Below are 27,884 nucleotides of genomic sequence, written 5' to 3'. Positions count from 1 at the left end.
CTGAAGTAGGAAATCAGTAATAAACACAAGAACGTGCATTTTATTGCTTTATAATAATATTTAACTAATTCCACATTAAAAATTGCTCACAGTTAAACCAGTTTTGATAACCCTACAAATCTCCTGACCCCTGAAAATGTCATGTTACACCTTGTTTATATTGTATTATTCTTAATCTGCCTGATTAACTTTACTTTTGCTTTCTCTGTGTATCTTTTTGTTTTCATTCCCTTTCCCCTTCATCCCTTTTACTCTCCTTCGCTGGTTATATGGTGCAGTTTGGGACAGAGGCTCAACGCTAATGCTTCATGGCAAGCGTGGCTTAAACTGGCAAGTAACATAATATGTTAGTCATATGGAAAAACATATGACAAGTGTGGATTATAGTTTGCCATAATCCAGTTTGAAGTGGGGTATTTTGTGTCAAACTGGTTTAGCAATGAAGACTGCAATACAGATTCCATGCATCATTCCCCTGTTTAAAAAAAACCCCAACTCAGTAGGTACCTGATTTTTCATTTAGCTTTTTTTAGATTTTAAAAAAAACCCAACACTTCAGTGAGAAGCAGGTACACCATTTAACCCAGCAAGTAGGCAGAAAAAAATTACCTACGATTGGAACAGTTGAAGAACTTGCATTTGGAATGTGTGGGGTGATGGTGCCATCTTATGGCCATGTAGTTTTCTTCAAAACACATATGGGCCAAATTTCCAAAGGGTCATTGTAATTGCTTAATTGCACTCACTAGGAGTGTAATTAATCAGTTTGTGCACACAGTTTGTGTGGCTTTTCCATCACAAATATTAGAAAAGAGGAAGTCTTGTGGCTAATGCATATGACTAGGAATCAGGACACTCAGGACGCATTTATTATTTCATTTGTGAAATAATCCTCTCCATCACAACGTTGGCTTTCCCTAACTCTTTGATATCCCTTAAAAAAAGAAAATTGTGATATAATGCCTGAAGCTGAAAGAATTATTGAACAAAGGAAATACTGGTTTCTTGAGGGCAATATTTTACATTATATACACACAAAGGTTCACTCTGTATGGAATACATACATGGAATTAATGTGTGTATATTTGTGTGTGTAGATATATCTATACACACACATACACAAAATATAAAAATAAAATAGAGCTGGCAGTGATGCCTATAGTTAATATTACCTGAGATTTCTCTTTAAAAGACCCCAGTTTTCAGTTGCTTATAATTTTGCTAAACTTTAACTACTAGGACTGAAATTTTCCATGTTACGTGTCTGCTTCAGGCTGAATTTTCAGGAAAGGTTGAGCAAAAAATGGTTTAGTTGTTTGAGAACAAGACTAGGAAAAAATAAGATTGCTTTGGCCATGTTAAAACTCCCTTCTCTCGCTTCCCCCTTCTTCCTCCCTCCCCTTTCATTGAGAAGATCCCATGTCTCCATGCTTTGGAACAGGGACTTGAAATTTTGCAAGGAATTCAGTCTAGGTTAGAGTTGTGCCTTTTACTCTCCATGTGAAATTTGGCTGAATAATAAACCTCTGAAAATCTTGGTTTGTGCATGTTCCGGGCTGGCAGCAAATGTTCCATCTTCGCTGAGGATACTGCATACCCTCAGAGCTCCAGGCCAACCACACTGAGCGTGCTCCTCTGACTCACTCAGTGTTCATTGAGCATGCTTCAGCCTAGGAAACTGCAAATGTGTCCCTTTGGCAGCTGCATGAGAGCCTGGACTCGGAGTGTTCAGTGTTTGTAGCAGCCTGCCACAATTTCTCCAAGGAACCTAAGAAAGAGAAGGGAAAAGACCATTTTTAACCATTTATATTTCAGCCAAATCTGAATGGAATTTCATGGTGGAGAAGAGGGGGAAGGCATCTCTCTAGACCAGGGGTGGGCAAACTTTTTGGCCTGATGGCCACATGGGGGTTCCAAAACTGTATTGAGGGCCAGGTAGGGAAGGCTGTGCCTCCCCAAATAGCCTGGCCCCCGCTCCCTTCCACTTCCCGCCCCCTGACTGCTCCCTTCAGAACCCCCACCCATTCAACCCCCCTGCTCCTTGTCCCCTGACTCCCCCGACCACTATCCACTCCCATGCCCCCGGGACTCCCACGCCTATCCAACCCCCCTCCCCCCCGGTTACTCGTCCCCTGACACACACCCCAGAACCTCCACCCCATCCAACCACTCCCTGTCTCCTGACCGCCTCCCCCTCCCCCGGGCCTGCCTGCCCCTTATCCAACCTCCCTGCCCCCTTACCATGCCACTTAGAGCACCAGGACTGGCAGCTGTGCCACTCGGCCGGAGCCAGCCACACCCCTGCGCAGTCTAGAGCACTGGGGCAGGCTGGCGGTTCTTGAAGCTGTGCTGCCCGGCAGGAGCTTGCCACCCAGAGCGCTGGCAGCACAGCGAGCTGAGGCTGCAGGGGAAGGGAGACAGCAGGGGAGGGGCCGGGGGCTAGCCTCCCCGGCTGGGAGCTCAAGGGCCAGGCAGGAGGGTCCTGTGGGCCCCAGTTTGCCCACCTCTGCTCTAGACCCTTGGGATTCTTCCTGAAAAATAGCCAAGGCAGGCTGCAAACAGTGGAGCTGTAAGAGCTTCTTAAAGACAAGATCACAATAATCCTTTATAAGTGGAAAGTGTGAGGCAACTTCTATATAGGGGTCACTAAAGCCACCCCTGTATAACATAGAAATGCGTGTACTAAAATTCAAGCATTATTCTGCCTGGCTGCGTAGGCCCTGACACAGAGATTGACTTAGATAGGGTGTTCCTGGTCTTGGACAACACTCTTACAATATTTCCCCCCCTTATACTCCTTAGTATTGCCCGTCCTCCCTCACGGCGGGTAGGTGCCAGCACTGCACTTTTCTCTCAGCTAGAAAGATGTAAGCAGCAGCATTTGAAAATTACACCAGTTACACAGTACGTTGCCCACAGGTGTGTAATAGGTGGGATGCACCAGAACTCCTCCAACACAAAGGGTCCCGAGAGTACTCCCGATATCACGTGGCAACATCCTCTTGCTGCCTCCAGCTTAGACAATGTACTGTATTTTGGCATCTCATTTTCTGTTGGTAGGCCATAATGCAAAATGCATCTGAGCGTGCCATGGAGAAAGCTCAGCCTCTGGCAGAAATGGGCATAAAACATTGCATCAGAATGTCCTTAGGTGTCCATGGGGTTGTACCATTTATGGTTTTAATAAGGGGAATGGTCTGTATTGTACAAGTCTTTTTGTAAATAATAACATGTAATTTGATGTGTAAATCTTGCATTTGCAACAAGTGCTGAGAGTCATTTTTAATCCTTTGGTGATATTATATGTATTATAATACAGCATTAATACACTTTTTATATGTATTCTTACTTAGTCCACAGGTGCCAAGCATATAAGCTCCATAATGATGTAAAAACAGGGGCAATAAAAATCCAGTTCCCGCACACTTAGGCTCTTCTGATTTTTGCTGTTTTCTCTATAGTATTCATTTTTAAATTGAAAATCATGTAGCCCCTCTGGCTGCAAAGATAAATTTCATGTTGTAAGTTAGCAAATTTGGCTGCTCTTGGATCTATAATCAAACAGATGGGAGTCATAGAGCACCAACAGCATTGTGAATATCTGTCATTTATCTTGAAGGCCTGATTTTAACCATTTAAATTCTTATTTTTAAAATCATTTTATCTAAAACCATAACATCTAGTTCTTTTTATTCAAACTTATCTTTTGTGTTGTTAACATGCATGACTATGTACATTTCCAAAGTAAAAGGCACAAAACTACATCCCTAAGCTCTCCTAAAGGAACCACGAGCAATAAACAGCATGTTTCTAAAGAATATATGCCAGACAGACTGGACCGATATATTTTTTGTAGGGCTGTCAAGCGATTAAAAAAATTAACTGCGATTAATCGCGCTGTTAAACAATAATAGAATAAAATTTATTTAAATATTTTTGGGCGTTTTCTACATTTTCAAATATATTGATTTCATTTACAACACAGAATACAAAGTGTACAGTGCTCTCTTTATATTCATTTTTGGTTACAAATATTTGCACTGTAAAAAACAGAAGAAATAATATTTTTCAGTTCACCTAATACAAGTACTGTAGTGCAATCTCTTCATCATGAAAGTTGAACTTACAAATGTAGAATTATGTACAAAAAAAAAAATCTGCATTCAAAAATAAAACAATGTAAAACTTCAGAGCCTAAAGGTCCACTCAGTCCTACTTCTTGTTTAGCCAATCTCTAAGACAAACAAGTTTGTTTACAATTTGCAGGAGATAATGCTGCCCGCTTCTTGTTTACAATGTCACTTGAAAGTGAGAACAGGCGTTCGCATGGCACTTTCGTAGCCAGCGTTGCAAGGTATTTACGTGCCAGATGCACTAAAGAGTCATATGTCCCTTCATGCTTCAACCACCATTCCAGAGGATATGCGTCCATGCTGATTATGGGTTCTACTCAATAACGATCCAAAGCGGAGCAGATCGACGCACGTTCATTTTCATCATCTGAGTCAGATGCCATCAGCAGAAGGTTGATTTTCTTTTTTGGTGGTTCGGGTTCTGTAGTTTCCACAGAGTATTGATTGTTCTTTTAAGACTTCTGAAAGCATGCTCCATACCTCGTCTCTCTCAGATTTTGGACGGCACGTCAGATTCTTAAACCTTGGGTCGAGTGCTGTAGCTATTTTTAGAAATCTCACATTGGTAAGAAATCTCTTTGCATTTTGTCAAATCTGCTGTGAAAGTGTTCTTAAAATGAACATGTGCTGAGTCATCATCGATACTGCTATAACTGAAATATGTGGCAGAATGCGGGTGAAACAGAACAGGAGACATACAATTTAATTAACGCATTATTCTTTTTAATAAGCATCATCAGCATGGAGCATGTCTTCTGGAATGGTGGCCAAAGCATGAAGGGGCAAATGAATGTTGAGCATATCTGGCACGTAAATACCTTGCAACGCTGGCTACAAAAGTGCCATGCGAACGCCTGTTCTCACTTTCAGGTGATAATGTAAATAAAAAGCAGGTAGCGTTATCTCCTGTAAATGTAAACAAACTTGTTTGTCTTTGTGATTGGCTGAACAGGAAGTAGGACTGAGTGGACTTGTAGGCTCTAAAGTTTTACATTGTTTTTGACTGCAGTTATGTAACCAGAAAAAACCTGTACATTTGTAAGTTGCACATTCATGATAAAGAGATTGCATTATGGTACTTATATGAGGCGAACTGAAAAATACTATTTCTTTTGTTTATCATTTTTATAGTGCATATATTTGTAATAAAAAATAATAATATAAAGTGAGCACTGTACACTTTGTATTCTGTGTTGTAATAGAAATCAATATATTTGAAAATGTAGAAAAACATTCAAAAATATTTAATAAATTTCAATTCGTATTCTGTTGCTTAACAATGTGTTTAATTGTGATTAATGTTTTTAATCATGATTAACTTTTTTGAGTTAATCACATGAATTAACTGCAATTAATCAACAGCCCTAATTTTTTGTGATCAAATCCCAATATTGATGGAGGAAAAAGAATGCAACCTATATCTAGATTTAGTCATGTATTGGCTTCAGAAAATCTTGTTTGGAAAATAAGTTCAAATTGGCTTGGACATCAACACCGTCAAATACAATAGATTCACTATTCCTATTCTGAGGAATAAGAATGGTGGATTTGTCTCTGACTCCTTTATGCCTCAAAGATCTGTTTTAATATATGCACAGGTTTGGTGGTGTCATTATTTATACTTCCTAGGTTGTTCCCCTCTCTGTTTAACAGTAACTTGCTGTCCTGCTTATTAGTTTGTTGAATAGACTTCCTTGTTTATTTGGGGGGAAAATGTTTTATTTTTATATTTAAAATCTCAGATCCAAAAGGAAAGTCCTTGGCCGCAAAGATTCTGAAGATGAGCGCACCCGCAACCATTCTCCTTCACCCCCAGTAACACCCACTGGTGCTTCCCCAAATCTAGCTTCCCTCAAGCACGCAGGATCAATTCAGAGAAGCATTCGCAAGAGCAGCACCAGCAACGATAACTTCAAAGCCCTGCTGCTGAAGAAAGGGAGCCGCTCAGACACCAGTTCCCGCATGTCAGCGGCAGAGATGCTGAAGAATACAGATCCAAGGTTCCATCGAACAAAGTCAGACTCCGCCCTTGAGTTCCCTGACAGCCCTGTGAGCTGTTCACCCAGCAAGAACAAAAGGGCCCAGGAAGAATGGGCCAAGAGCGAAGGCCTGATGCCAAGGAGTATGTCCTTTTCCAGCACTAGGTATGGCAGGTCGCGAACACCACCCTCTGCTGCCAGCAGCAAGTACAACGTCCGGAACCGCATCCAGAGCAGCCCCATGACTGTTATTAGTGAGGGAGATGGGGAAGCAGTTGAACCAGCAGAGAGCAGGATCCGTAGGACTTTAAAAGAGCAGCAAGAGAGCCAGCTCGATGTGTTTGACAGCGATGAAATGGACATTAATGATTTTCCGTATGTTGAGGAGGCCGGTTCCAATGAGACCAAGGCTCCAACTCACCTAGACTTAATGACTCAACTCGTAAACCCGAATGCTTCAAAGAAGTGTCTAAGCCCTTCAGACGAAAAAAGTTAAGAAGGGAGGACAAAGGCATTTGGTATTAGTCTTTCAGATGGTATATAGAATGAGTAAGCAACAGATCCCAGGAGGAAGCCCAGTCCAGAACAGTTTATTTTGCTAAGCATTTATTAATGAACTTCATATGTGCGTTGAACGCTGGAGCACTAATTGTTCTGCATGGTTGGGTTGGGTAGGGTAGGGCTTGCTTTGAGTAGGTGGTCTGTGACTTTAAAGAAAGTAACAGTTGAACTTTTTCATAAGCCTTAAAAGTCCTGTCTGAGAGAGTCTCCTCAGATCCTTTGGGGTATGAATTTTTTGAGACTTTTTGATTGTGGGAGTAAAATTTAGAGTAAGTCTGAAAAGAAGATGGGAGGTTTCTGTGGTACAAAGGGGCAGTTGCTTTAAAGTTGCATTCTATTTCTGAGGCTTGGAAAGTGGATGAGATGCGTGGCCTGTTGGAGGTAGCAGGGCTCGTGCTGCACAGCTTCTTTTTTGTGTGTGCGCCTGTTAATTTAAGCATGTCATATTAATGTAAGAAGATCAATAGATTATGAATTGGTGTAGGTACATTTTTCCAGAGGAAAATATAAACTTGTAAAACCTAACACAGGAGAGTGAGCACAGTTGTAATACAGTACTAGCTGCTGTGCAGCCGTAGTGACAGTCTCACACACACACTCTCATTTCCAAGTGAATTGCTTACTTGATTGGAAATTGAGTGATCCCTTAGAACTGAAATAACAGGATGCATATTTATAAAGAGAATGTAAGCAAATAATAGGAAAATGGGAGAGGAATATGCAATACACTGCCAGATTCGGAAAGTTTCAGGTGTCGGGAATGAAATTAATCACAAAACATGAATTTGAGAGTTTGCACCACAGAGTAGTGGTGGAGCCTTTCCATTTAAATTTAAACATGGGGGTTACATTTTGCCAGAAGTTTTTCTTCCATTTATCAAAATGGGAAGACTTCTTATAACTTTCATCACTTGAAATGTCAAATACTTGCTAACTTTTGGTTACCAAAGAGTAAGTTAGTTATTTTCCTTTTTGAGTTGCCTGCAGTATTTCTATTTTTAGAAGAAACAAAATTTTTAGCAAGGTTTGTTTTATTTTACTGTATATTTTACTGATGGTAATAAAAGTGTTTAATGGTTTTCATTTGTAAAGAAAGTAGTTGATTAAAACTGAAACATTGGCTGGAGTTTTTGGTTCATAGTAGGAAGGAAGCTTTGAATTTTTAAAAGGATTTTTGCATCATTTGATGGTTTGTGCAGTTTTTATATTGATTGTAAATAATGGGTTGTTAAATACCTTTTGATCTTCCCACTTCAGAATTTATACATTTTTAGACTGCTTTAAGAAGAAACACTCGCTTTGTAGATTATTTATTTTAGTGAAATATGCTTGTAATCCCTTTCTTCAATCCCTTGTTAGTAATGTAAATTTCCGGGGCCTTCACGTAACTCATCCCTTCAAAAGAGGGGGATGATGACAATGCTGTGACTCTGCTTAAATAAAACAAGGCTGCCAATTGCTATCTTGTCTTTTGAATTGATAACATCTGTCAAAAGTTGCAGCCAACATTTTGTGCTCTTATATAGAAAACCAAGCATCTAACTACAGTACTAACATCCAGTTCATATAGCGAAACTTACACTTTAGTGGCATCTAACAATTTTTGGTATCTCTTCAACCCATTTTTACATATATTTTGGGACGAATCCAATTGCAATGAATAGGCCTAAAGAAATCCTAACTCATCTCCAACCTCCACCCCATACTGTTTACTATATAATTTTCTCAGATGTTACTGCTCCTCCTCACTTCTTTGCTATCGGTCCCAGGGAACTAGAGTTCTTGAAGCAGCAGATGAGGGGTTAAATCAGTGGGAGCCAGTTTGCCCATAATATGGGCTCTGCAGTGCTGCATGTTTAAATCCCTGGAACACTGGAACTGTGAAAAGCAAACTTTCTATGCTTCAAATATGTTGAGCAGATGAAAATACCAGATATATGCATTTGATTATTGGAACCAAGTGAAAACTAATTCAGCTAACCAACACTTAAAATAATTGTTAATACCGATCTGAGCTATTTACAGCTATAAAGACATATTGCAAAAAAAAAAAAAAAAAAAAATGCACAAGTACTACATGTTGAATAAAAGTTGTAATAAAGGGGAATCACACATGGTTATCATTTTTCTTCCTACGCCAATCAAATATTAAATGTATAGCTCCATATTTTCATGTAACAATTAGCACTTACATTTTCAAAATGCTGCACAAATGTTAACTAATCTCATAACACCATCTTGAGAGGGAGGTAATTATTCCCATTTTGCAGATGGGAGACTAAAGGGCCTGATGCTTCCAGTGTGTAAGTACATGTAGGAACTGAGTTCAGTGTGGTCTATTCACATCTGTGGTTGCAGGATCAGGCTCTCAGGCAAATGCCCAAGCCACCCAGCAACTCAATGGCAGATCTGGTATATAAATAAGAACTTAGGGCTGGAAACCACAAACTCCTGTGTTCAGTCACAGCTCCATAGTTAAGGTTGAGTTGAATTTTGCATATGCATTTTGACAAAAATAACATATGACAATATGATTTATCAAAACAGATACAATACCCAATTCCACTGTTCAGAGGTATCTAATTTGGAACTAGAAAAGGGAGAAATCCATGAATCGGGTGGTTGCTATAGGAACACACTTCATTCAATGTAAGGCTTATATAGTAAAATATATTCTAATCAGATTATAGACATCTGTGTTCCAAGTAGCGCCTCTGGAATCTGGTGATGTCTCCCGTCTTCAGTCCCTTTACCTCCTCAGTCAGTGATCTGTACTGAATTTTCTGATATGTACACAACTACTCCTCAGCAGCATATTCTTAGGCCAGGTCTAATTTTGTCCACATCGTAATGTTGAGTAGGGATGTGGGTTCTTTTACATATCTATGCTAGCATTTTATTTCACTAACCAAACTGGTAGAAGCAACACCAGCAGCAAAAGTACGTTTTTGCCCATATACGCTCTGTCTACATTAGGAGGATTTTGGTGATATAGCTCTATAACTCTAAAAGTCTATTGCTACGACTTTTGAAATGTAGACTAGGCCTTAGAAAATCTCCACTAACCATATCCAGGGAGTTGGAGGGGAGAAAATGCAACCCTCAGCCCTATGCAACTGAACAAAGACTTTTCATCCAAATCCTTCATTTAGTGTTACTGTTGGAAGGCTTGTTTGCATATCCTCCAACTAGTTGTTTGACTGTTGATGTGAGTCAGAAATGATTACTGAATCTACCTAGCTATGATATGATTTTCAGTTTTCCTCTTCTTTGCTCACTTGCTTTTCAATTCCATTGAGTATTCTCTCAAGTTTGCTCTTTATTAACTAATTTTATACTTCTTTAGCTCTGACAACAGTATTTCTGTATTGGATCTTCAGTATATATACTCTACAACACATGAGCACAGTGACCCCAAGAGCAAAATGCAGCCTGAGTCCACAACATTTATTTATAACTAAGGCTAAGTTTTTGTCACAGATATTTTTAATAAAAGTCATGGACAGGTCACAGGAAATAAACAAAACTTCACGGCAGCCCCTGAGTTTCACTAAGAATATCCCTGACAAAAGGGGTAGGTGGGTTCAGCACCCACTGCTGCTGGGGCTCCTGGGTCCCCCACCAATGCAATGTATGGGAGCTCTGGAGTCCCCTTATCCCTGGGGCTGGGCAGCTATGGGGTCCCCTCACCCCGGGCAGCTGGTAGCTGCAGGGTCTTCCAGCTGCTGGCTGCAGCGGCAGCTGTAGGGAGTCCCCGCTGCCTGCCGCGGCTGGGCAGCTACGTGGGGCTGTCCGCGCGCCGCAGCTGGGCAGCTGCACAGGGTCTGCTTGCCACCTGGGCAGTTGCAGGGTCCCCCCTCACCAGGTTGGGAGCTGTGAGGGCAGGCCTGGCTGGGAACTCCAGCCCCAGGGCAAAAAATGTCAGGGAGGTCAATGAAAGTTACGGATTTCAAGACATAATTGTAGCCTTATTTATAATATATACAAAACTGACACGATCCTGTTCAAATATAGGGTATGGATCCTCTGCTCCAATAAGCTTACCGTCTAGGCAAGACGAAGACTAATCAAAGGCCAATAGCTCAGATTCAGAAGGAGGTGGAGGTTATTGGTTATAAGAAGTTAGGGAAGGATTTCTGGAATACATGGATTTGAAGGAGGGGAGACTGTGTTTGACAGACAAGAGTGTAGATTGTTCCAAGCATAGGGAGCGCGTGAGACAAGGCACAGAGCCTAAAGTGACAGGAGAGGTGAAGTAGTACAGAGTATTGAGTGAGAACAGAATAAAAGAGGGGGAAATGAGAGCAAGATGTAAATGTGTGCAAGATTATGTATCACCCTGAAGATGACAAGAAGCTTGAAATTAATACCGTAAGAGACAAGAAGCCAATGCATGGATTATAGGAAGGCTGGGGAATGATTCAGTCAGAGCAGTGGCAAAGGAAAATTCTTTTAGCAGCAGGGTTTTTGTGGACTGCAGGGGAAAGAGCAAGGAGGCCAGAGGGAGAAAGGTAGTTAAAGCCAAAGTTGGTGAAGGCATGGGAATCAGTTTTAGAAGAGAGGAAAGGGCAGATTCTGGTGATATTAAAGGAGAAGAAATGGCAGGATGTAGCGAGATATGATGAGTCAGGGAGGAGAGAGAAGTCAAAGATGACATGGTTATGAATCAGACACAGGTAGGATAGCGGAGTTGTCAGTCATGCAAAGGAGGTGTTGGAGAGGAGCGAGGATGGAAGTTCACTTTTGGAAAGAGTGCATTTGTGATGGGACAGCAAAATGCTATATAGGCAACTTGAGATTCAAAGATGTGTGGAGGGGGAAAAAATCAGGTAGAGAAGATTTGGGACCCTGTATGTATCCAAGTGGGGCTTGAAACTCTCAGCAGATGACGTCATGGGGACAGTAAAGGTTAGGGGGGGAAAGAAGTGGCCAATGATAGAATTTTAAGGGAGACAAATAGAAAGGAGAGTGGAAAGACGCAGAGCACAGAGTTGTGGAAGCCAAGAGGGGACAAAGCAGGGAAGAAAGGTAAACAGTATGAAAGGCATTACATAGTTCAGAAAGAATGATGGAGACAGAACCCATGGATTTATCTAGGTGAGGGTCATTAGTGTCCTTGGGCAGGGCAGTTTCAGTGCAGAGGAAAGAGCAGAAACTAGATGGGAGGAGAGGAGATCAAGGATAAAGTTGAAGAGGGATGTAAATGCAGCCTGACTAGATACTGCACTGTATATGGAGGGCAAGATAGAGTGAAGGTTGAATCAAATTTTCTTCACCTTCCTCCCCCAAGATGAGGAGGGGAGGGAAACAAAAGCATGCTTCAAAGCACAAAGGAAGGGGAGGGTGGAAAGAGAGCTGAGGGTGGAAAGAGAGCTATTAAAAATAAAGGAGACAGAGAATCAAAAGAAGTTTCGGATGTAGGAACATATCAAAAGGACAAAATGAGGGTTTAGGAGCAGAGAGAAGAGAGACCTCAGACTTGGAAACTGCTACAGAGGAGAGGAAGGAAAGAGTTTGACACTATTAGGAAAATGCATTCCATGGCAACCTGCATGTAGCAGTAAGGTGAAGATAAAACTAACTAACAGCAACCTTTTTTTGCTAGTGAGACAAACAATTTAGACTCCTCTCTGAAGGAGGAGAAGTGTAGGCAAATATTATAGTGGTTTACGTTTTTCTAATGATAAAATGAATAGGAAGTCATAAAGTCACTTAGCTCCTCTTTCCTGACTGCTTATATGTCTGTCTCTTGTAAAGCAGACACATCCTGCCCATTTTTTATCATTCGCGATTGCAAGTCTCTTCAAGCTGCCAGTCATGCTAACTTAATGAATAGATACCACTAATTAATTGCCTTCCTTGAAAGAGGCAAGATTTCCTGCCAAGTCCCAACTGTAGGCCTTGTCTGTTCCAGTTTGACTAAATTAATTATAATTAACCCAGTGCAAACCCTCTAATGTAGAGTTACACAAACCAGCTTGACTGTCCTTTAAATCAGTTTAGCTTGACTAATTTAAAATCAATTTATTAAACCTGTGCAATGTTTCCTGTTTAGATAAGGTTTTACTCTTGTAAGTTTTCCAAATTCCTTTAACCACCAGCCCACATGGATTTATAGATAGAGGACCACTTCCCAAACCTCTAAAATATATGGAGTAGCCATCTATGATGTAATCAGGACAACAGTCGTGGCAAAAGTTAATCCCTCCGTGCTCCACTGATTTTCCACCTGAAAAAATACAGATTGAGCAGGCATCAATGGCACCTCACACTGAACCAACAAGAGGGATATCCCGGTGGTGGCAATTGTACTCCTCGGCTATGCTGTCCATGCGCAACATAATTGTGTAGTGAACATGCACATCTTCTCTGGTATGCTTTGAATAACGCAAGCTTCTGCAGAGCCATCCTTTGCATGACTACCACTCACTTCTTTAACATAAGTTAGTGCCCCATCCCATCTAGTTACAAATTTAAAACAATCTAATTGCATAAGATTATTAAACCTGGAAAATTCCTCAACACAAAACTTTAACTAAAACCCAATTAAGATTGCTGTGTAGCAATGTACTTAACTATTCTGTCCTTTTACATAACTGAAGCACTTACAAAAGACTTGAATAATTGGAGCATTTTAAGTCTTAGTCTGCCCACGTTATACCTTTATAAAACATATTTGTCTAGAAGTGCCTGTTTCATCATTATACAACCTTAACTTTGATCCAAAATTAATAGTATTCTTTCATAGTCAATACAGCAAATTCTTCTGAGAGAAACAGGATAAGTCTCTTGGTTCCATCATTTTAAGAGGACCTTAGAAAAGGATAGTGGAACATGATAATGGCCACTCTGGGAACTATAAACTCTGGGAACTGTGCCAGCTGACTCGGGGCAAGGGGCTGATTAATTGCAGTGCAGATGTTTGGGCTTGGACTGCAGCCTGCGCCCTACAACCCTGTGAGGTGGGAGGGTCCCAGAACTCGGACTGCAGCTCAGACACCTATATCACAATTAAACAGCCCTTTATCCCAAGTCAGCTCAGAGAGCTCAAGCCCCACGAGCTTGAGTCAGTTGACCCGGCAAGCCACAGGTATCGAATTGCAATGTAGACATACTCTTTATGTTCAAAATCTGAATTAATACATGCTGAACAAAGATGATGGTAAAGGTCGAAGTGTCAGGTAATTTATTGCTCTGAAGGAGAGTAAATAATTTTCTAGCACTCCATTATGCAATAAGTACATTTCATTCACATAAATTACTTAGGCACTTTTGTTGATAAACATTCCAATGACTTTTTTTCAAACAACCTTTTGGGGCCAATCCCCAGTGAAATCAGTGGCAAAATTCCATTAATTTCAGTGGCAGATCAGGCTCTTTACCAGCAAATTCCAATCTCTATAGCGAATATCCCACCATATCGTTCCTTTCCTCTGTAATGTACTACCCTGATTAAACCAGATTTTAGAACTGTAGTAGACAGCAGAAATCCTAACTACTGTAGAACCAAGATAGGAAAAGAAATCCAGCAAAAGATATCGGTTTAAAAAGTATATACTTATAAATTAGATCTAAAATTTATACCTCAGATTAATTTTTAATAAAAGCCTGACATTACTGTGTCTGTGGCAATAACAATTTTAGGAACACTAAAAAGCTCAGGAAACTCAGAAGTTTAAATTGAAAGAAAAAAACCTTATAGCAAACAAGAAGTAAAACAAAATAGGCTTATCTGTTCTGATCTCTCTGCAAAAAATAAATAAATAAATAATGCAGCTGCAGCAATCCCTTGCTATTATCTTCTGTTGTCTCCTGCCCAATCCCCTTTTCTACCATGGCCTCTTCATTGTCAGTCTAATATAGATTGTAAACTCCTCAGGGCAGAATTTAAGACTTCTTATTTGCTTGGAAAGGACCCTGGACAAGCATGGTGTTAAACAAATACATGTTATTTTACTTTAAGTGAAATTAACTTCTGGAACAACGCTTCATTTTTTAAAAGGTGAGAGCATGAAGATTCTGGGTTTAGAGGGTGCTTCTAGTTCCAGGCAGCTACTTTCTGTGTCCATTTAGAAGCAGGTTTGATGGATTCTAAAGCCAATCCTAACCAGCTCTCCTAAAACAGGAGATTGCAACAATGTGCCGACTTAAGGATGGTGAATTGCCTTTGTACTTTTGCTAATTTGGACTGATAATCTAGTCAAAGGATAAAAGCTTTTGAAGTCAACGCATCAGTAGTCACCATGAAAGTATATATCAATCCTAGTGTAAAAAGTAACGGTAACAATTGAAATTACTTGAATATACTAACACGGGATATATAAGTGCCTGGACTAGTACCATAAAGCAAACAATGTATTTCAAAAGGCAAATGTTGGAGGCTTTGAGGCTAAAAATACCCAGACCTTGACAGTAATAGTTTGGTTATGTTGTATCACTGTCTATACTCTAGCAAGTGTAAAGCTTTTACCATATGATGGCTGTTCAGTGGCCAACAAGAAATGTGTAAGTGGTCTCGGCTGAACTTGCAGTGAAGGAACGTCCACAATTCGCAGGTGCCAGCATAATAATTCTCAGTACCAGGCATCCTTGCTGGCAGACTTGGCATAGAGGCCCAGGATTAAATAGACAAGAGGATCAGTCAGGCATTGGCAGGGTAGTACAGAGTAGTTTGCCCTGCACTGGGGAGAGATGACTTGCTCTCCTTGCTGCTGCCAATACAGCAACTATCATAATCACTAAATTAAGGTTTATAAAAATGGACTGGCAGTCCAGTGCTGGCACACTATATGCTGTCAAAGTTCAAACTCAGCTGCTCCAGTCAACAGCCTATTTGATCTCTATGGGCAAGAATCTGAGTAGCCCAAGGTGAGCTGAACCTAAGTTTTACTTACATTTTACAGCAAGGCCTCCCTAGTGTGGCAGACTGGAAATACCACAGCAACTACATTCATTTTTAAAAGTTGATTAAATTGAACATGAAAACAAAAATTGAGACAGTTGCCCTTTTTCATATCTTAGTTTGCATTTGTTTCCCTTTCAGCTTTTTCTTTTGACAATCCATAGTTGTGCTATAGATAAGCCCATTAGCAGGATGACTGCCTAGGAAAAGGAGTACTGCGGAAAGGGATCTGGGGGTCATAGTGGACCACAAGCTAAATATGAGTCAACAGTGTAACACTGTTGCAAAAAAAAGCAAAGATAATTCTGGGATGTATTAACAGGTGTGTTGTAAGCAAGACACAAGAAGTAATTCTTCCGCTCTACTCTGCGCTGATTAGGCCTCAGCTGGAGTATTGTGTCCAGGTCTGGGCTCCACATATCAGGAAAGTTGTGGACAAATTGGAGAAAGTCCAGAGAAGAGCAACAAAAATGATTAAAGATCTAGAAAACATGACCTATGAGGGAAGATTGAAAAAATTGGGTTTGTTTAGTCTGGAGAAGAGGAGACATGATAACAGTTTTCAAGTATATAAAAGGTTGTTACAAGGAGGAGGGGAAAAATTTGTTCTTAACCTCTGAGGATAGGACAAGAAGCAAAGGGCTTAAACTGCAGCAAGGATGGTTTAGGTTGAACATTAGGGAAAACATCCTAACTGTCAGGGTGGTTAAGCACTGGCATAAATTGCCTAGAGAGGTTGTGGAATCTCCATCACTGGAGATTTTTAAGAGCAGGTTGGACAAACACCTGTCAGGGATGGTCTAGATAATACTTAGTCCTGCCTTGAGTGCACGCGATGCGATTAGATGACTTCTCGAGGTCCCTTCCAGTTCTATGATAGTTAATATTGATATTTAAACTGTCATCTTTGAGGTAATAACCCACTGAGATGATTGAGACAATTCAAACCTCTCAGTTACTGTTTTTCTGCTGGTTGCAGACAAAGACACTAAGTTCTTGTTTTCTACACAACCACTGCAGATACAGACTTTCCTAAAAAAAAATAAAAGCTTATTGTGAAGTGCAGTTCTGTGGTGAGGGATAGGTTCTGCAGTAAAGAGTGTAGCCACAGAATACATAGGAAGAGTTCCCTGTGTTATGCTGTAGCAACCTCTCTAGGTGTGTGCTAAATTGCAGTGATGGATTTTAAAGGGAGGGAAATAGGGAACATGGTGTGAAGTGGAAGGAACAGGAAAACAGGAAAAATTTCATGGCTTTCTACTCTAACTGAAAGTGTGATCACTCTCATACAATTGACAGAATGGGGGAAACTGTACTGTCATTCTAGAAGAGGCACGTTTGAAATCTGATAGATTATAATCTGTCTATATGTTAAAAACAATTACATACAATTCCCAGGCAAAAAAAAATGTCTGAATAAACTGAACTTCTGTCTCTAAAGAAAGTATTTTGTTTCCTATTCTTGATTGCTGGGGTTTCCATTTCTCTTGATAAGCCACACCTCATTGTGTCTATTAAGCAATTTAAAAGGGCTGTCATAGCCAGCAGTATAATAGACCTTTTCATCAAACACTTTCCCATCCCGCTTCAAATTTTCTGCTAGTGTCAGTAGTTCTTCTTGGTTCTTTGTGGCACTGGAATATCCTCCAAAGGACCTGCCAATAATAATAAACAGTAAGAGAACATGAAGAAAGATTATCACTAATAAATCTAAGCTTGTTCTCTATGCAGCTTGTCTAAATCCAGCATGGGTCAGCAGTCATTTTTTGAAACCATATAGTCCAATCCTTTCAGGGACTGTTCCCTACAGCCCGTTTTCTAGTACTTTGTCCAGTTTTGTTTGTTTCATATGATGAAGCTTCTGCAACTTCCTTTAAGATAATTTCACAGTAACAGACTTTACCAATGGGAAAATGGGGTATCTTCAAGCCTTCATGAGAGCTGTTCCTCTTGGTGTAAATGTAAAATGTATGACCACATGCCTTATTTTGTACTTGTAAAGGGTGTTGTTTTGATGTCCTGAGAGTGCCACTGTGAAAAACAAAATTCCAAGGAACGTGGCTTTGAACACCCAGGATTAATGTTCAAGAACAGGGATGGATAGATGGGACGCTTTCCCCAGCACTCATTTAAATTTTCTTTTTCAGCAGTTTGTAACTATGGAAAAATATGACCTGAAGCTTACATGGAAAATGAAGTTAGTTACTTTATGCCTGAAAGTTAACTTTGTCTTAGAACAACTTGTTTTGGTTTAGATTTGGCAGTGGGGAAATTCATCAATTAACATTTTGCTGTCTACTTGAACATATATTCTTAACTATTTTAAACTGGGAAAAGTACAGTGTTTTTTCCAATCCCAAGTCTTTCACGATGTTTTCATTAATATACAGTAAAATATAAATTTTTTTAAAAGAATGCAAGATGATCTCCATCTCGGGATGTTCAACAAAATATTTTCAGGACATGTGACTTCTGTATACTAATTATACTTACTGGGCTCATGTGAAAAAGGTTCTGAGGATACAGAGATTTGGATTGAATTACAGGCTCGTACAGTGGTCCCCAAACTGTGGGGCACATCATGGAGGAATGTTTGCCAGTGGGGGAGGGAGAGGGAAAAGAGTGCGGCAGAGCCCGGGCCAGTCCCCATGCGGGGGTGGGAAAGGAGCGCCACCCAGCCCCGCTCTGCTTCCAGCTCTGCTTTGGCCCCGACCACATCTGTAGCCCCAGTTACCGGCTGCGGCTCCGCATCCGGCCACAGACCCCATTGTGGCCTGGGCGGGGCTCTGCTCCCGGCTCCAGCCTCACTCCCAGCCCCAGCCTTGCCCCTAGCCTTGGCCCCTGGCTGCAGCTCCATTCCTAGCCCTGCTCCTGGCCTCAGACCTGCCCCCAGCTGCGGTCCCAGCCTCGGCCCCCTTACTCCTGTCCATGCCCCACTCACAGCCCCAGCTCCCACGGGGTGGGGTGGACAAAGGTATGGGGGTCAAGACCATGAAAAGTTTGGGGACCCCCTGGCTAGTATAAAGTGAATTACTCATTCAATAAAGCATGTGCATGCACCATCTTATTCCTCAACTGACTGCCACAAGGTGGCAGCCACAGTTTAGCTGAAGAATATCACATTGCGTTGCTATATTTTTAGAAAGTGTCAGGACTTACCTCTTCTTTTGAGGACTAAAAAGATTTTTGATCATATATAAGCTGTCTTGTGCACACAGATTTACTACGTGTACTTTGCAGAGTTGCAGTAGTTAGTTAATACGTACCTGACAAACACAGTCGTTTCTGGTCTGTTTTCAATGAAACTATCTGACTCAGATGGCTTAGGTGGATCAGCTTGATGATCAGATGGTATATAAAAAGAAACTGTAATAGTGGACTCGCAGAATGGGCCTGCACCAGGTTCCACGTGGCATGTTACTGGAGCTGTCATCTCTATCTTCATCCCTATCAGAGGCAAATAAGCAACAGCTACAGCTCTGTCACAAATATCAGGTCAGATAATGTAGAGTGTCAAGAAAGAGAACACAGTGGTGGCTTTATCAGAGGTTGCCTTTGATTTATATTTAATAAAAGGTAGTTTTAATTCATACGTGTTTTTTCCATTGTTGCATTGTATTAGGATTATCTTGTCTGCTTGTAATAATTTTTAAAGGAAATGCATAAGGGCAAATTTCTGCTTGTATGCAGTAGATCCCTTTGTCTCGATTGTTGACATTCCACTACCACAGACCAAACTTCTTAAGCCTTGCAGCAGCATGTAGGGTATGTATAGCTAAATGCCGCAGTGATAGGTAGGCTGCATCCACGCTGTGAAAGGCTCTGGCAGAGGGGGAGACAGCAGTGAAAGGCTCCTGCACCTTTCCCCACCACCTCCCTCTGCTGGATCCTTTCCCTACCAGAGTCTTTCCCCATTGCTGGAGCCTTTCTCTGGGGCAGGAAAAGGCTCTGGCAGTGAGGAGGCAGCAGGCCCCTACACTGCTAAATACAGCAGTGTATACAAGGGAGCAATGGCTTGGGTGTGCAGAGAACCACGTAGGGTACATAGCCTAAGGCTTTTGGTGCGTATCTACCCGCCTAAGCAGTGCCTCACCATCTACACTGCTCTTTAAACCTGCCTGGGGGTTGTGCAACATCTGTACTCTACATGCTGCTATATGTCTACATTGCAGTTGGAAGCAAACCTCCAGCCCAGCCAGATACTTGAGCTACCATACTAAAAATAATTGTGTTGCCGTTGTGGCCCTGGTGCAGGCTTGGGTCCCGCTTGGCTTGAGCTCACGGGGCTAGACCAAGTGATCACAGGAGCCACAATGTCCACTCAGCTATTTTTAGCATGCTAGCATCAGCCTCTTTATCCAGGCTGGGAGGCTCGCTCCCAGCTGCAGTGTATACATACCCATAGTCTTGGGCTAGTCAATACTTGCTATCGAAAGGTTATCTTGGAGACAGCTTTTTTTTTTAAACTCAAAATTGAAAAAAGACTTATGCAGTACAAAAGCACAATGAAGCCTAACTCTTTTTTCTTTTTTAGAGGACCACGGTCAAGTAGTTTTAGGTTCAAAGTTTATTAACTTTAACTTAACTCGTCATTTGGTAGGAAATGCCCTCTACACTCTGGCTGTTTTAGGGCAGCTGCAGTTGATTTTTATAAACGTGAGCATCATCAGCTATATCTGACCTTTGTATCGGTTCTGTGCTGCAGAGCAAAATAATTTATAACTGTATCAAAAATAAACTACATGTCAATCACTGATGAATGCCCCAAAATAACAGTGGGGAAGAGGAATATTCAGCACATCAGTGGTTTCAAACTAATTTTCAGGTTCTAAAGTCACATGAACCAGCTCACACAGCTTTGATGTACCAGTATGCAGTGGGCTGGGACACTTCAGCATCTGCTGAAACCAGCCTACTGGAGAGGAAGAGTTTAGCTATTTTATTTTTAGTTATAAAGGCCTGGGTGTGGGGAGTTTCTCTCTCAAGGGGGTGTAAGAGTTTTGAGAAATATTCCTGTGATGGGGTTCTCTCCCCACCAGGTCTGGAGGGTTGAAGTGGCTAGGCAGGCCAATTAACTGCCCAGGCTGCACCTGAAGGAGACAGGGAATAGGCCACTAACTGGAAATGGGCTCAGCTGGGCAGGAACAGGAGGGGCCTGTATAAAGCCCAAGAGCAGTAAGGGGCTTACAAGGAAGTAGTCTACTATCACTCCCTGGGAGGAGGGCTTTTGGGCTGGTAAACCCAGAAAGAGGGGGAAGCTAGATGAGTAGGAAAAAGCCCAGGGAAACAGCAGCCAGGGATAGGACTGTGCAGACCTTGGCTTTTGTTACAGGGTCCCTGGGCTTGTACCCAATGTAGAGGGTAGGGCAGAGTTCCCCGACCAGCCACTGTGAAGTCACCACTTGGAGATGACAGCTCGTCTGGAAGGAAGTTGAATTCCCCAGATGGGGAGGACCTTAGTGACCTGGCTGGAGGACCAAGCCACGAACAGAAAGCTGCAGCTCCAGGAGTGATCGGGGCTGCAGGGTGAAAGAAACCAGGCAGAGACAAGGGCAGCATCTGGCAAAAGGTAGTCACCAGGAGGAGATGCTACTAGCAGTGAGTACACCCTGTGATTATCACCTTATATCTTAAAGAAAGCCACTTACCTTCCTCCACCTTGGCTCCTCTTCCAGTGGAACACTGTAGTATTGTGAATGGTATGATAAGTGTATTTGAAAGGGCTTTTGAAGTGAGGGGGTGGGGAAGAAAGGGGCAGGGTAAACTTAGAAGCATTCATGTGCTGAATGTTTCTCTTCCCTGCTGTTGTTAGGAGTATTCAGGGTGTTAGATATTTTTGAAGCCATAAGAGCATCTCCTCTCAGCTATCCTAACTCCTAAAAGGACACACTGCTATGTTGGCTTTTATGCCTTACGACAGTGGTTCTCAAACTTTTGTATTTATGACTCCTTTTACGCAGCAAGCCTCTGAGTGCAACCTGCCCCCTTATAAATTAAAAACACATTTAAGCAGCTTGCTAAATAAAAAAGGACATATGATATAAATTCAGACAGAATAGAGGAAAAGTAATTGGAATTTACTACTAACACTTTTACCCAAAATTAACCACTAACATCAACAAATATTTCTTTTGGAAAAAATTACAACTGTTAATGCATGTGATGGGGTGTCTACCCCACACAAAGCCTGAAGAGGGAAGGCAGACCAATTAACTTTATTAGGCTGCACCTGGAAGGAAGCCCGGGACTGATGATGGTTGATGAAGCCCAGCTGGGGGAGGAGCTGGGCTAGGCTTATAAAGAAGGGAAGTTGATGGTAAGAGACAGCTACAAGGAGGAGTTCTGCTGTCTAAAGAAGGGTGTTACGGCAGTTTGGGGAGACAGTAAAACTAGGATCCTGCCTCAGACTACAGAATCTGACAAGACTGGGGTGGGGGGAAGTAGCCACAGAGAGAGCTCCCCAGGAGCAGAAGCTGGGGAAGTAAACTAGGAAAGAGCCCAGGGAAATAGCAACAAGGTCAGAGCTTGAGTATACCATGGCTGCTAGGCAGAGGGTCCCTGGGCTGGAACCTGGGGCAGTGGATAGGCCTGGGTTCTCCTGCTGTCCACTGGGAAAGTGGCACTTATTTGGCAGTGGATCGGAAGACTGAGACAGTTTGTCCAGTGCATCATCGTTACCTGGGAAGGAGAAGACTATAGTAACCTGGCCAGAGGGCCAAGTCTCCAAGAAGGAGTAACCTGTTTCCACTGAGAGACCCCCTATGGCTTGCTCGCCCGATAGTGTATCAGCGTCTGAGGATGAGCTCTGCCCGGGCTACCACAACGAGGTGCCCAGTGATAAGTAAACCCCATGATAAGGCATAACATGCTTAAAATGCTTTGTCGCTTATTGTTTACCTTTTTCAATAGCTTAAAATACAAATATATTCAGCCATCAATAGCAATCAATCAGAAGTCCAAGCTTATAGGGGATAGGAGCCCCTGGTAGTATTAAGGGTATTTAGTATTTGATCTATTCCAGATGCCATTTAAATATGATTAACTTTTCCTATACCCACTACTAAGAGAGATTTAATAAAGCCCCTTTAAATGCTGCTGCTTATTGCAATTTAGGTACTAAGGAAGACACATGGATTCACCAAGGGAAAGTCATGCCTGACTAATCTAATTGCCTTCTATGATGAGATAACTGGTTCTGTGGATGAAGGGAAAGCAGTGGACATGTTATTCCTTGACTTTAGCAAAGCTTTTGACATGGTCCCCCACAGTATTCTTGTCAGCAAGTTAAAGTAGTATGGGCTGGATGGATGCACTACAAGGTGGGTAGAAAGTTGGCTAGATTGTCAGGCTCAACGGGTAGTGATCAATGGCTCCATGTCCAGTTGGCAGCCGGTATCTAGCGGAGTGTCCCAAGGGTCGGTCCTGGGGCCGGTTTTGTTCAATATCTTCATTAATGATCTGGAGGATGGTGTGGATTGCACCCTCAGCAAGTTTGTGGACGCTAAACTGGGAGGAGTGGTAGATACGCTGGAGGGTAGGGTATAGGATACAGAGGGACCTAGACAAATTGGAGGATTGGGCCAAAAGAAATCTGATGAGGTTCAACAAGGACAAGTGCAGAGTCCTGCACTTAGGACGGAAGAATCCAATGCACCACTACAGACTAGGGACCGAATGGCTAGGCAGCAGTTCTGCAGAGAAGGACCTAGGGGTGACAGTGGATGAGAAGCTAGATATGAGTCAACAGTGTGCCCTTGTTGCCAAGAAGGCCAATGGTATTTTGGGGTGTATAAGTAGGAGCATTGCAGCAGATCGAGGGAAGTGATCATTCCCCTCTATTTGACATTGGTGAGGCCTCATCTGGAGTACTGTGTCCAGTTTTGAGCCCCACACTTCAAGAAGGATGTGGAGAAATTGGAGAGAGTCCAGCGAAGCACAACAAAAATGATTAGGGGTCTGGAACACATGACTTATGAGGAGAGGCTGAGGGAACTGGGATTGTTTAGTCTATGGAAGAGAAGAATGAGGGGGGATTTGATAGCTGCTTTTAACTACCTGAAAGGTGGATCCAAAGAGGATGGATCTAGACTATTCTCAGTGATAGCAGATGACAGGACAAGGAGTAATGGTCTCAAGTTGCAGTGGGGGAGATTTAGGTTGGATATTAGGAAAAACTTTCCCAGTAGGAGGGTGGTGAAACACTGGAATGCGTTACCTAGGGAGGTGGTGGAATCCCCTTCCTTAGAAGTTTAAGGTCAGGCTTGACAAAGCCCTGGCTGGGATGACTTAGTTAGGGATTGGCCCTGCTCTAGGAAGGGGGTTGGACTAGATGACCTCCAGAGGTCCCTTCCAACTCTGATATTTTATGATTCTACGCTTTGTTAAGGACGTGTTTCCTAACGTGTACAGTGTGTATCCACCTGGATGGAGTAAGGGACTATTTGCAAGATGGGTGTGCAGAAAGACCAACTGGCCTCCAGAGTCTTTAAAAAAACACAAACCTCACTGTTATAACTTTCAAAACTAAAGAGTGTTTCTTAGTTAACTAATACAGAGACCTTTCCCTGAGTCTGCACAGAGCCTGAAACAATGGCTGCTAACACCGATGGTACTTTAATTGTCCACATTAACTATTTCACTGCTCAAAGCAGAAGGAAGATCTATACCATAACCACCAGCATTCCCAAAGTCAGGTATGGAAGGAGCACAAAAGACTAGTGGAGATGTATGGATTAAGAGAGGTATACCCTTTGCCATCACATAGGGTTCCTGAGTGACAGGACTGGCTTTCCTTTCCTGAAAGCGTTCCGCTTTCAAAAGTTTAGAAACACTGAATTATTGAGCAGTATAGTTCAGAGCATCTTACCTTTCTCGTTCTTGCCCTGAATATAGTCAAAGAGCTTCATGAAGCCAGTGCTGACAGCTGAATCATAGTCCATTGATTTAATAGAAGTGGCAACCCATTTAGCTGGTTCATACTGCCGGACTTCATAATCTGAAGCCTGTAAACAACCAAAAAAAGAAAGAAACTATCAAGAATAGCGCTTCACATGAGCATAAGTGATTAGGCGTTCACAGAAACAGAATTCCTTCATTTTTACACCACAGGCTTAGCCTTATCTAACAAACTTTTTTAAAGGGGGAGGAGTATTAACCAGCCTGACATTGCTGGAGAAAATGATTAGGTACTAGACAGTAGGAACAGAGAGCCCAACTATTGCTCAATGCTTGGAACAGTGTTGCAGGTCAAGTTCAGATCAAAACATGAAGTTTTTATTTATATTTTAAAAAGTCAGGAAATATATGGAAGTTTTTCCTGTGTTGATTTATCCAGGTTGCACATTGCTGTAATGGTAAAGAACATAAAGGGAACAAAACAGTGGTTCTCAAACTTTTGAACTGGTGACCCCTTTCACATAGCAAGACTGAGTGTGACCTCTTCACCCTCTCCCCCCTTTATAAATTAAAAACACTTTTTAATATATTTTACACCATTATAAATGCTGGAGGCAAAGTGGGGTTTGGGGTAGAAGCTGACAGCTTGTGATCCCCCCCCATGTAATAACCTCACAACCCCACTTTAAGAACCTCTGGAATAAAGCTTTTTTACTATTATAATTAAAACTCAAGATTTCCATAACAATTTTAATCTTCCTTTATTTTAGTCTGACAGCACTTTGTGAAGAAAAAATAAAGAATAAATTTCCCTGGGTGGTTTGTGTGGGGCTTTGACTCAGTCAAAAAAAGAAAATTATTTAAAAAAAAAAAGGCATTAAAGGAAAACCACCACTTTTTTTAAAACAGTCTAACAAGTAATGTAGTCTAGTGTGCAATATGAGTAAGTCAAAGAAATAGTATGAGGTTAATAACTTTTGGGGGGAAATTCACTTACCAGATACCATTAATATATTGATCAGAAATTCACAAACTTTTTTTTGTGTGACCCACATCTTACTACAGTACCTCTCATGGCTCACTTCCCCTCATAAACACCTGGACCACCTCAGAATGATCTCTGTGACAACTGCAATGATTACTTGAATTGCAAAGTAACCTCTATTTGACATAAAACTTTCTGCTATTAATCAGCCAGTCCATTGAAACAGCCATAAAGTTTTCAGTGGACCACACATCAAAGTTTGACAGTCTCTGTCTTGCACTATCAAGGGGGAAAACCATAAACAATCTAAGGCTGTGATTTCACAAATACATGCACACATGCATAACTTTTCTCAGTGAAGTAGTCATCTTGTCTTCAGTGGGACTACTCATAAGAAAAGTTACACACTTGTATACGTGTTTGGAGGACCAGAGCTTAATTTACTTAACATCAGGAACTCTGGAGATTTGGTGCAATTCCTATATTGCTCATAGTACATTGGGCAAATCACTTACCGTCTCTGCCCCTTAGTTTTCTTATCTGTAAAATGGGTATAGTACTGCTGTACCTTACAGGGATATTGAAGATAATTTGTTAATATTTGAGGTTCTCAGAGCTTGCACAGAAGAACAGTGAGTGCATGGCAGGCTGGGCCGTAAAACTACCTTGCACACAGCAAATTAGTGCTAACTCACTGTCTATGAAGACCCTGCTGCTGCACACCAAAGCCACCCTAGTATGCTTTGATCTACACTGCCATGAAACACGAGTAGTTCAATGTGCACTAGGGAACGTCTGATGCACAGCAAGAGGGTCCACATGGACACTTAGTGCATGGCATGCTAGTGCAAGGTAGATTTACATGCTAGTCTGCTGTGCACTAACTGGTCATCTTCTAGACAAGCTTTCAGACATTAAAATAATGGGAAGCAATACAAGTATACTGTGTATTTTTGTTGACCAAACTGCAACACAAAATATAAACTCCCCTATTTCATCTTTTCCAACTCTAGTTAGCAAAAGGCTGTCACAGTAGGATTGCAAATCCAGAGCAAAAGAAGTGTAAACCAGCTATTTTATTTGCCTTTACAAGAATTCCGTAGAAATAGTTCTACTGATTTTTAAGTTTAGGAAACCTCTGTTTACACAATTTTGATTTATAACCCTAAATCAACCTGACTGTATACTTAATGTGGCTACAGCAACCTTAAGTTCTGCATTTATTTGCATTTTATTTTAAACATGCAAGATTGTTGTTGCCTTTAGATTAGTTTTCTGTATTTTATTTCATCCTAGAGGAATAGCTAGCTAGTCCTGACACCATGGAGATTATTGGTTTGCATGGCTCCAATTGCAGGTGGAAACAAACACCCCAGAACTATAGCATTGCATAACGTTTTTTATGCAAGTCACCATGTCACAGCTACTGCAAAAACCTACCTACTGCACTGTGGTATCTTGTATCTCTCTAGTGAGCAGGAAATAACTAAAATTCCTGTCCAACTTGACTTCTGCACTTCCCCCTTGCCCCCACTTTCCACAATGGTTATCCCAAGCTGAAGATGAGCCATTTAGGCTGTTATGATCATTAGCCATTTAGCCCATTATGATCGTCTTGTCTCATCTTTTATATAACACAGCCCACAGAGCGCCAACTGTTCTAGCAACCTGAAGTCCTGCAGTTTGACTCTTATTTTTTTAATCACACTTATTTCCTCTGCTCTCCTAAGCCCTAGGACTAAAGTGCTTTACCTCAAGCTCCCTGCCATGCCCCCTATTTTGGTGAGACGTAAGCCTGGCATATTTGACCAGAAAGGAAGGCAAATAAAATGAGTGAGAAATGGGGTGTTCTAGCACAGACAGCAGGGCCCCCTCTCCTTTTTGCTAAGAGGAATTTCACCTGGCTTGGTACCGCTGTCCACTTAGGCAGCTCCAGCCTGGAGGCGACAGCTTGTTTGTTGGGCTTCAGCATCCTGGGGAAATTAAAGCAGAGCAAAGTTAGGAGGGCCTTCCCTAGCCCCTCTCCCCTTGAGCCCCACCTAGGGTGACCAGATGTCCTGATTTTATAGGGACAGTCCTGTCTTGTATAGGTGCCTATACCCCACCGAACTGCTGTCCCGATTTTTTTTTTTTATGCTTGCTGTCTGGCCACCCTAGCCCCCACCCGCAGCAGGGCACTCGGCCCCCTCTGTGCACCTCACCCACCCAGCCGTGGCGGGAGGGCTGGGATTAGCTCAGCATCTCTCTCCCCCTCCCCCTCCATCCCGGGGCGGGCCAGCGTCGCGGGGGCTGCAGCGGCTTTCTGCCCCCCGCGATTCCTGGCAGCTGGTGAGCGGTGGCTCGGAGCTGCGCGAGCTCCAGGCTGCCCGGGGATAAGCCGGCTGGGTGGAGCTGAGGGCCGGGCCAAACGGCGTGGAGACGGGCGGGGA

General features: G+C 42.1%; 2 protein-coding genes across 15 annotated transcripts in view; one reads left to right on the top strand and one right to left on the bottom strand.

The window, feature by feature from the left end:
• The window catches only part of NHSL1 (NHS like 1), a 258,713-nt gene extending 250,580 nt beyond the window's left edge, over positions 1–8,133 (top strand). For 11 of the 12 annotated variants that reach the window (XM_048844377.2, XM_048844376.2, XM_048844379.2 and 8 more), the window contains one exon: positions 5,876–8,133. In XM_048844377.2, the coding sequence (XP_048700334.2) occupies positions 5,876–6,608 (733 nt within the window). In that variant the 3' untranslated portion in view covers positions 6,609–8,133. Of the gene's footprint in view, positions 1–278; positions 331–5,875 lie in introns of all 12 variants that reach the window. The other variant, XM_048844384.2, reaches the window with a different exon arrangement.
• On the bottom strand, positions 21–27,884 carry HEBP2 (heme binding protein 2). 3 transcript variants are annotated; one of them, XM_048844406.2, is made up of 6 exons: positions 27,652–27,884; positions 27,356–27,428; positions 24,442–24,577; positions 18,842–19,022; positions 17,134–17,230; positions 21–1,768 (listed from the first exon to the last, which is right to left on the bottom strand). In XM_048844406.2, the coding sequence occupies exons 2-6, from the start codon at positions 27,425–27,427 to the stop codon at positions 1,652–1,654; spliced, it is 603 nt and encodes a 200-aa protein (XP_048700363.1). In that variant the 5' UTR covers position 27,428; positions 27,652–27,884; the 3' UTR covers positions 21–1,651. The 3 variants fall into 3 exon arrangements, with proteins under 3 accessions (XP_048700363.1, XP_048700362.1, XP_048700364.1); XM_048844405.2 differs by having other exon boundaries at positions 27,661–27,883; XM_048844407.2 differs by lacking the exon at positions 21–1,768 and having other exon boundaries at positions 13,837–17,230; positions 27,661–27,868.

Source organism: Caretta caretta, chromosome 3 (genome assembly GCF_965140235.1).
Source record: "Caretta caretta isolate rCarCar2 chromosome 3, rCarCar1.hap1, whole genome shotgun sequence".
In the NCBI taxonomy this organism is placed as follows: Eukaryota; Metazoa; Chordata; order Testudines; family Cheloniidae; genus Caretta; species Caretta caretta.
Note: the sequence above shows the minus strand (reverse complement) of the source record. Positions and strands in the feature narration are given on the sequence as shown.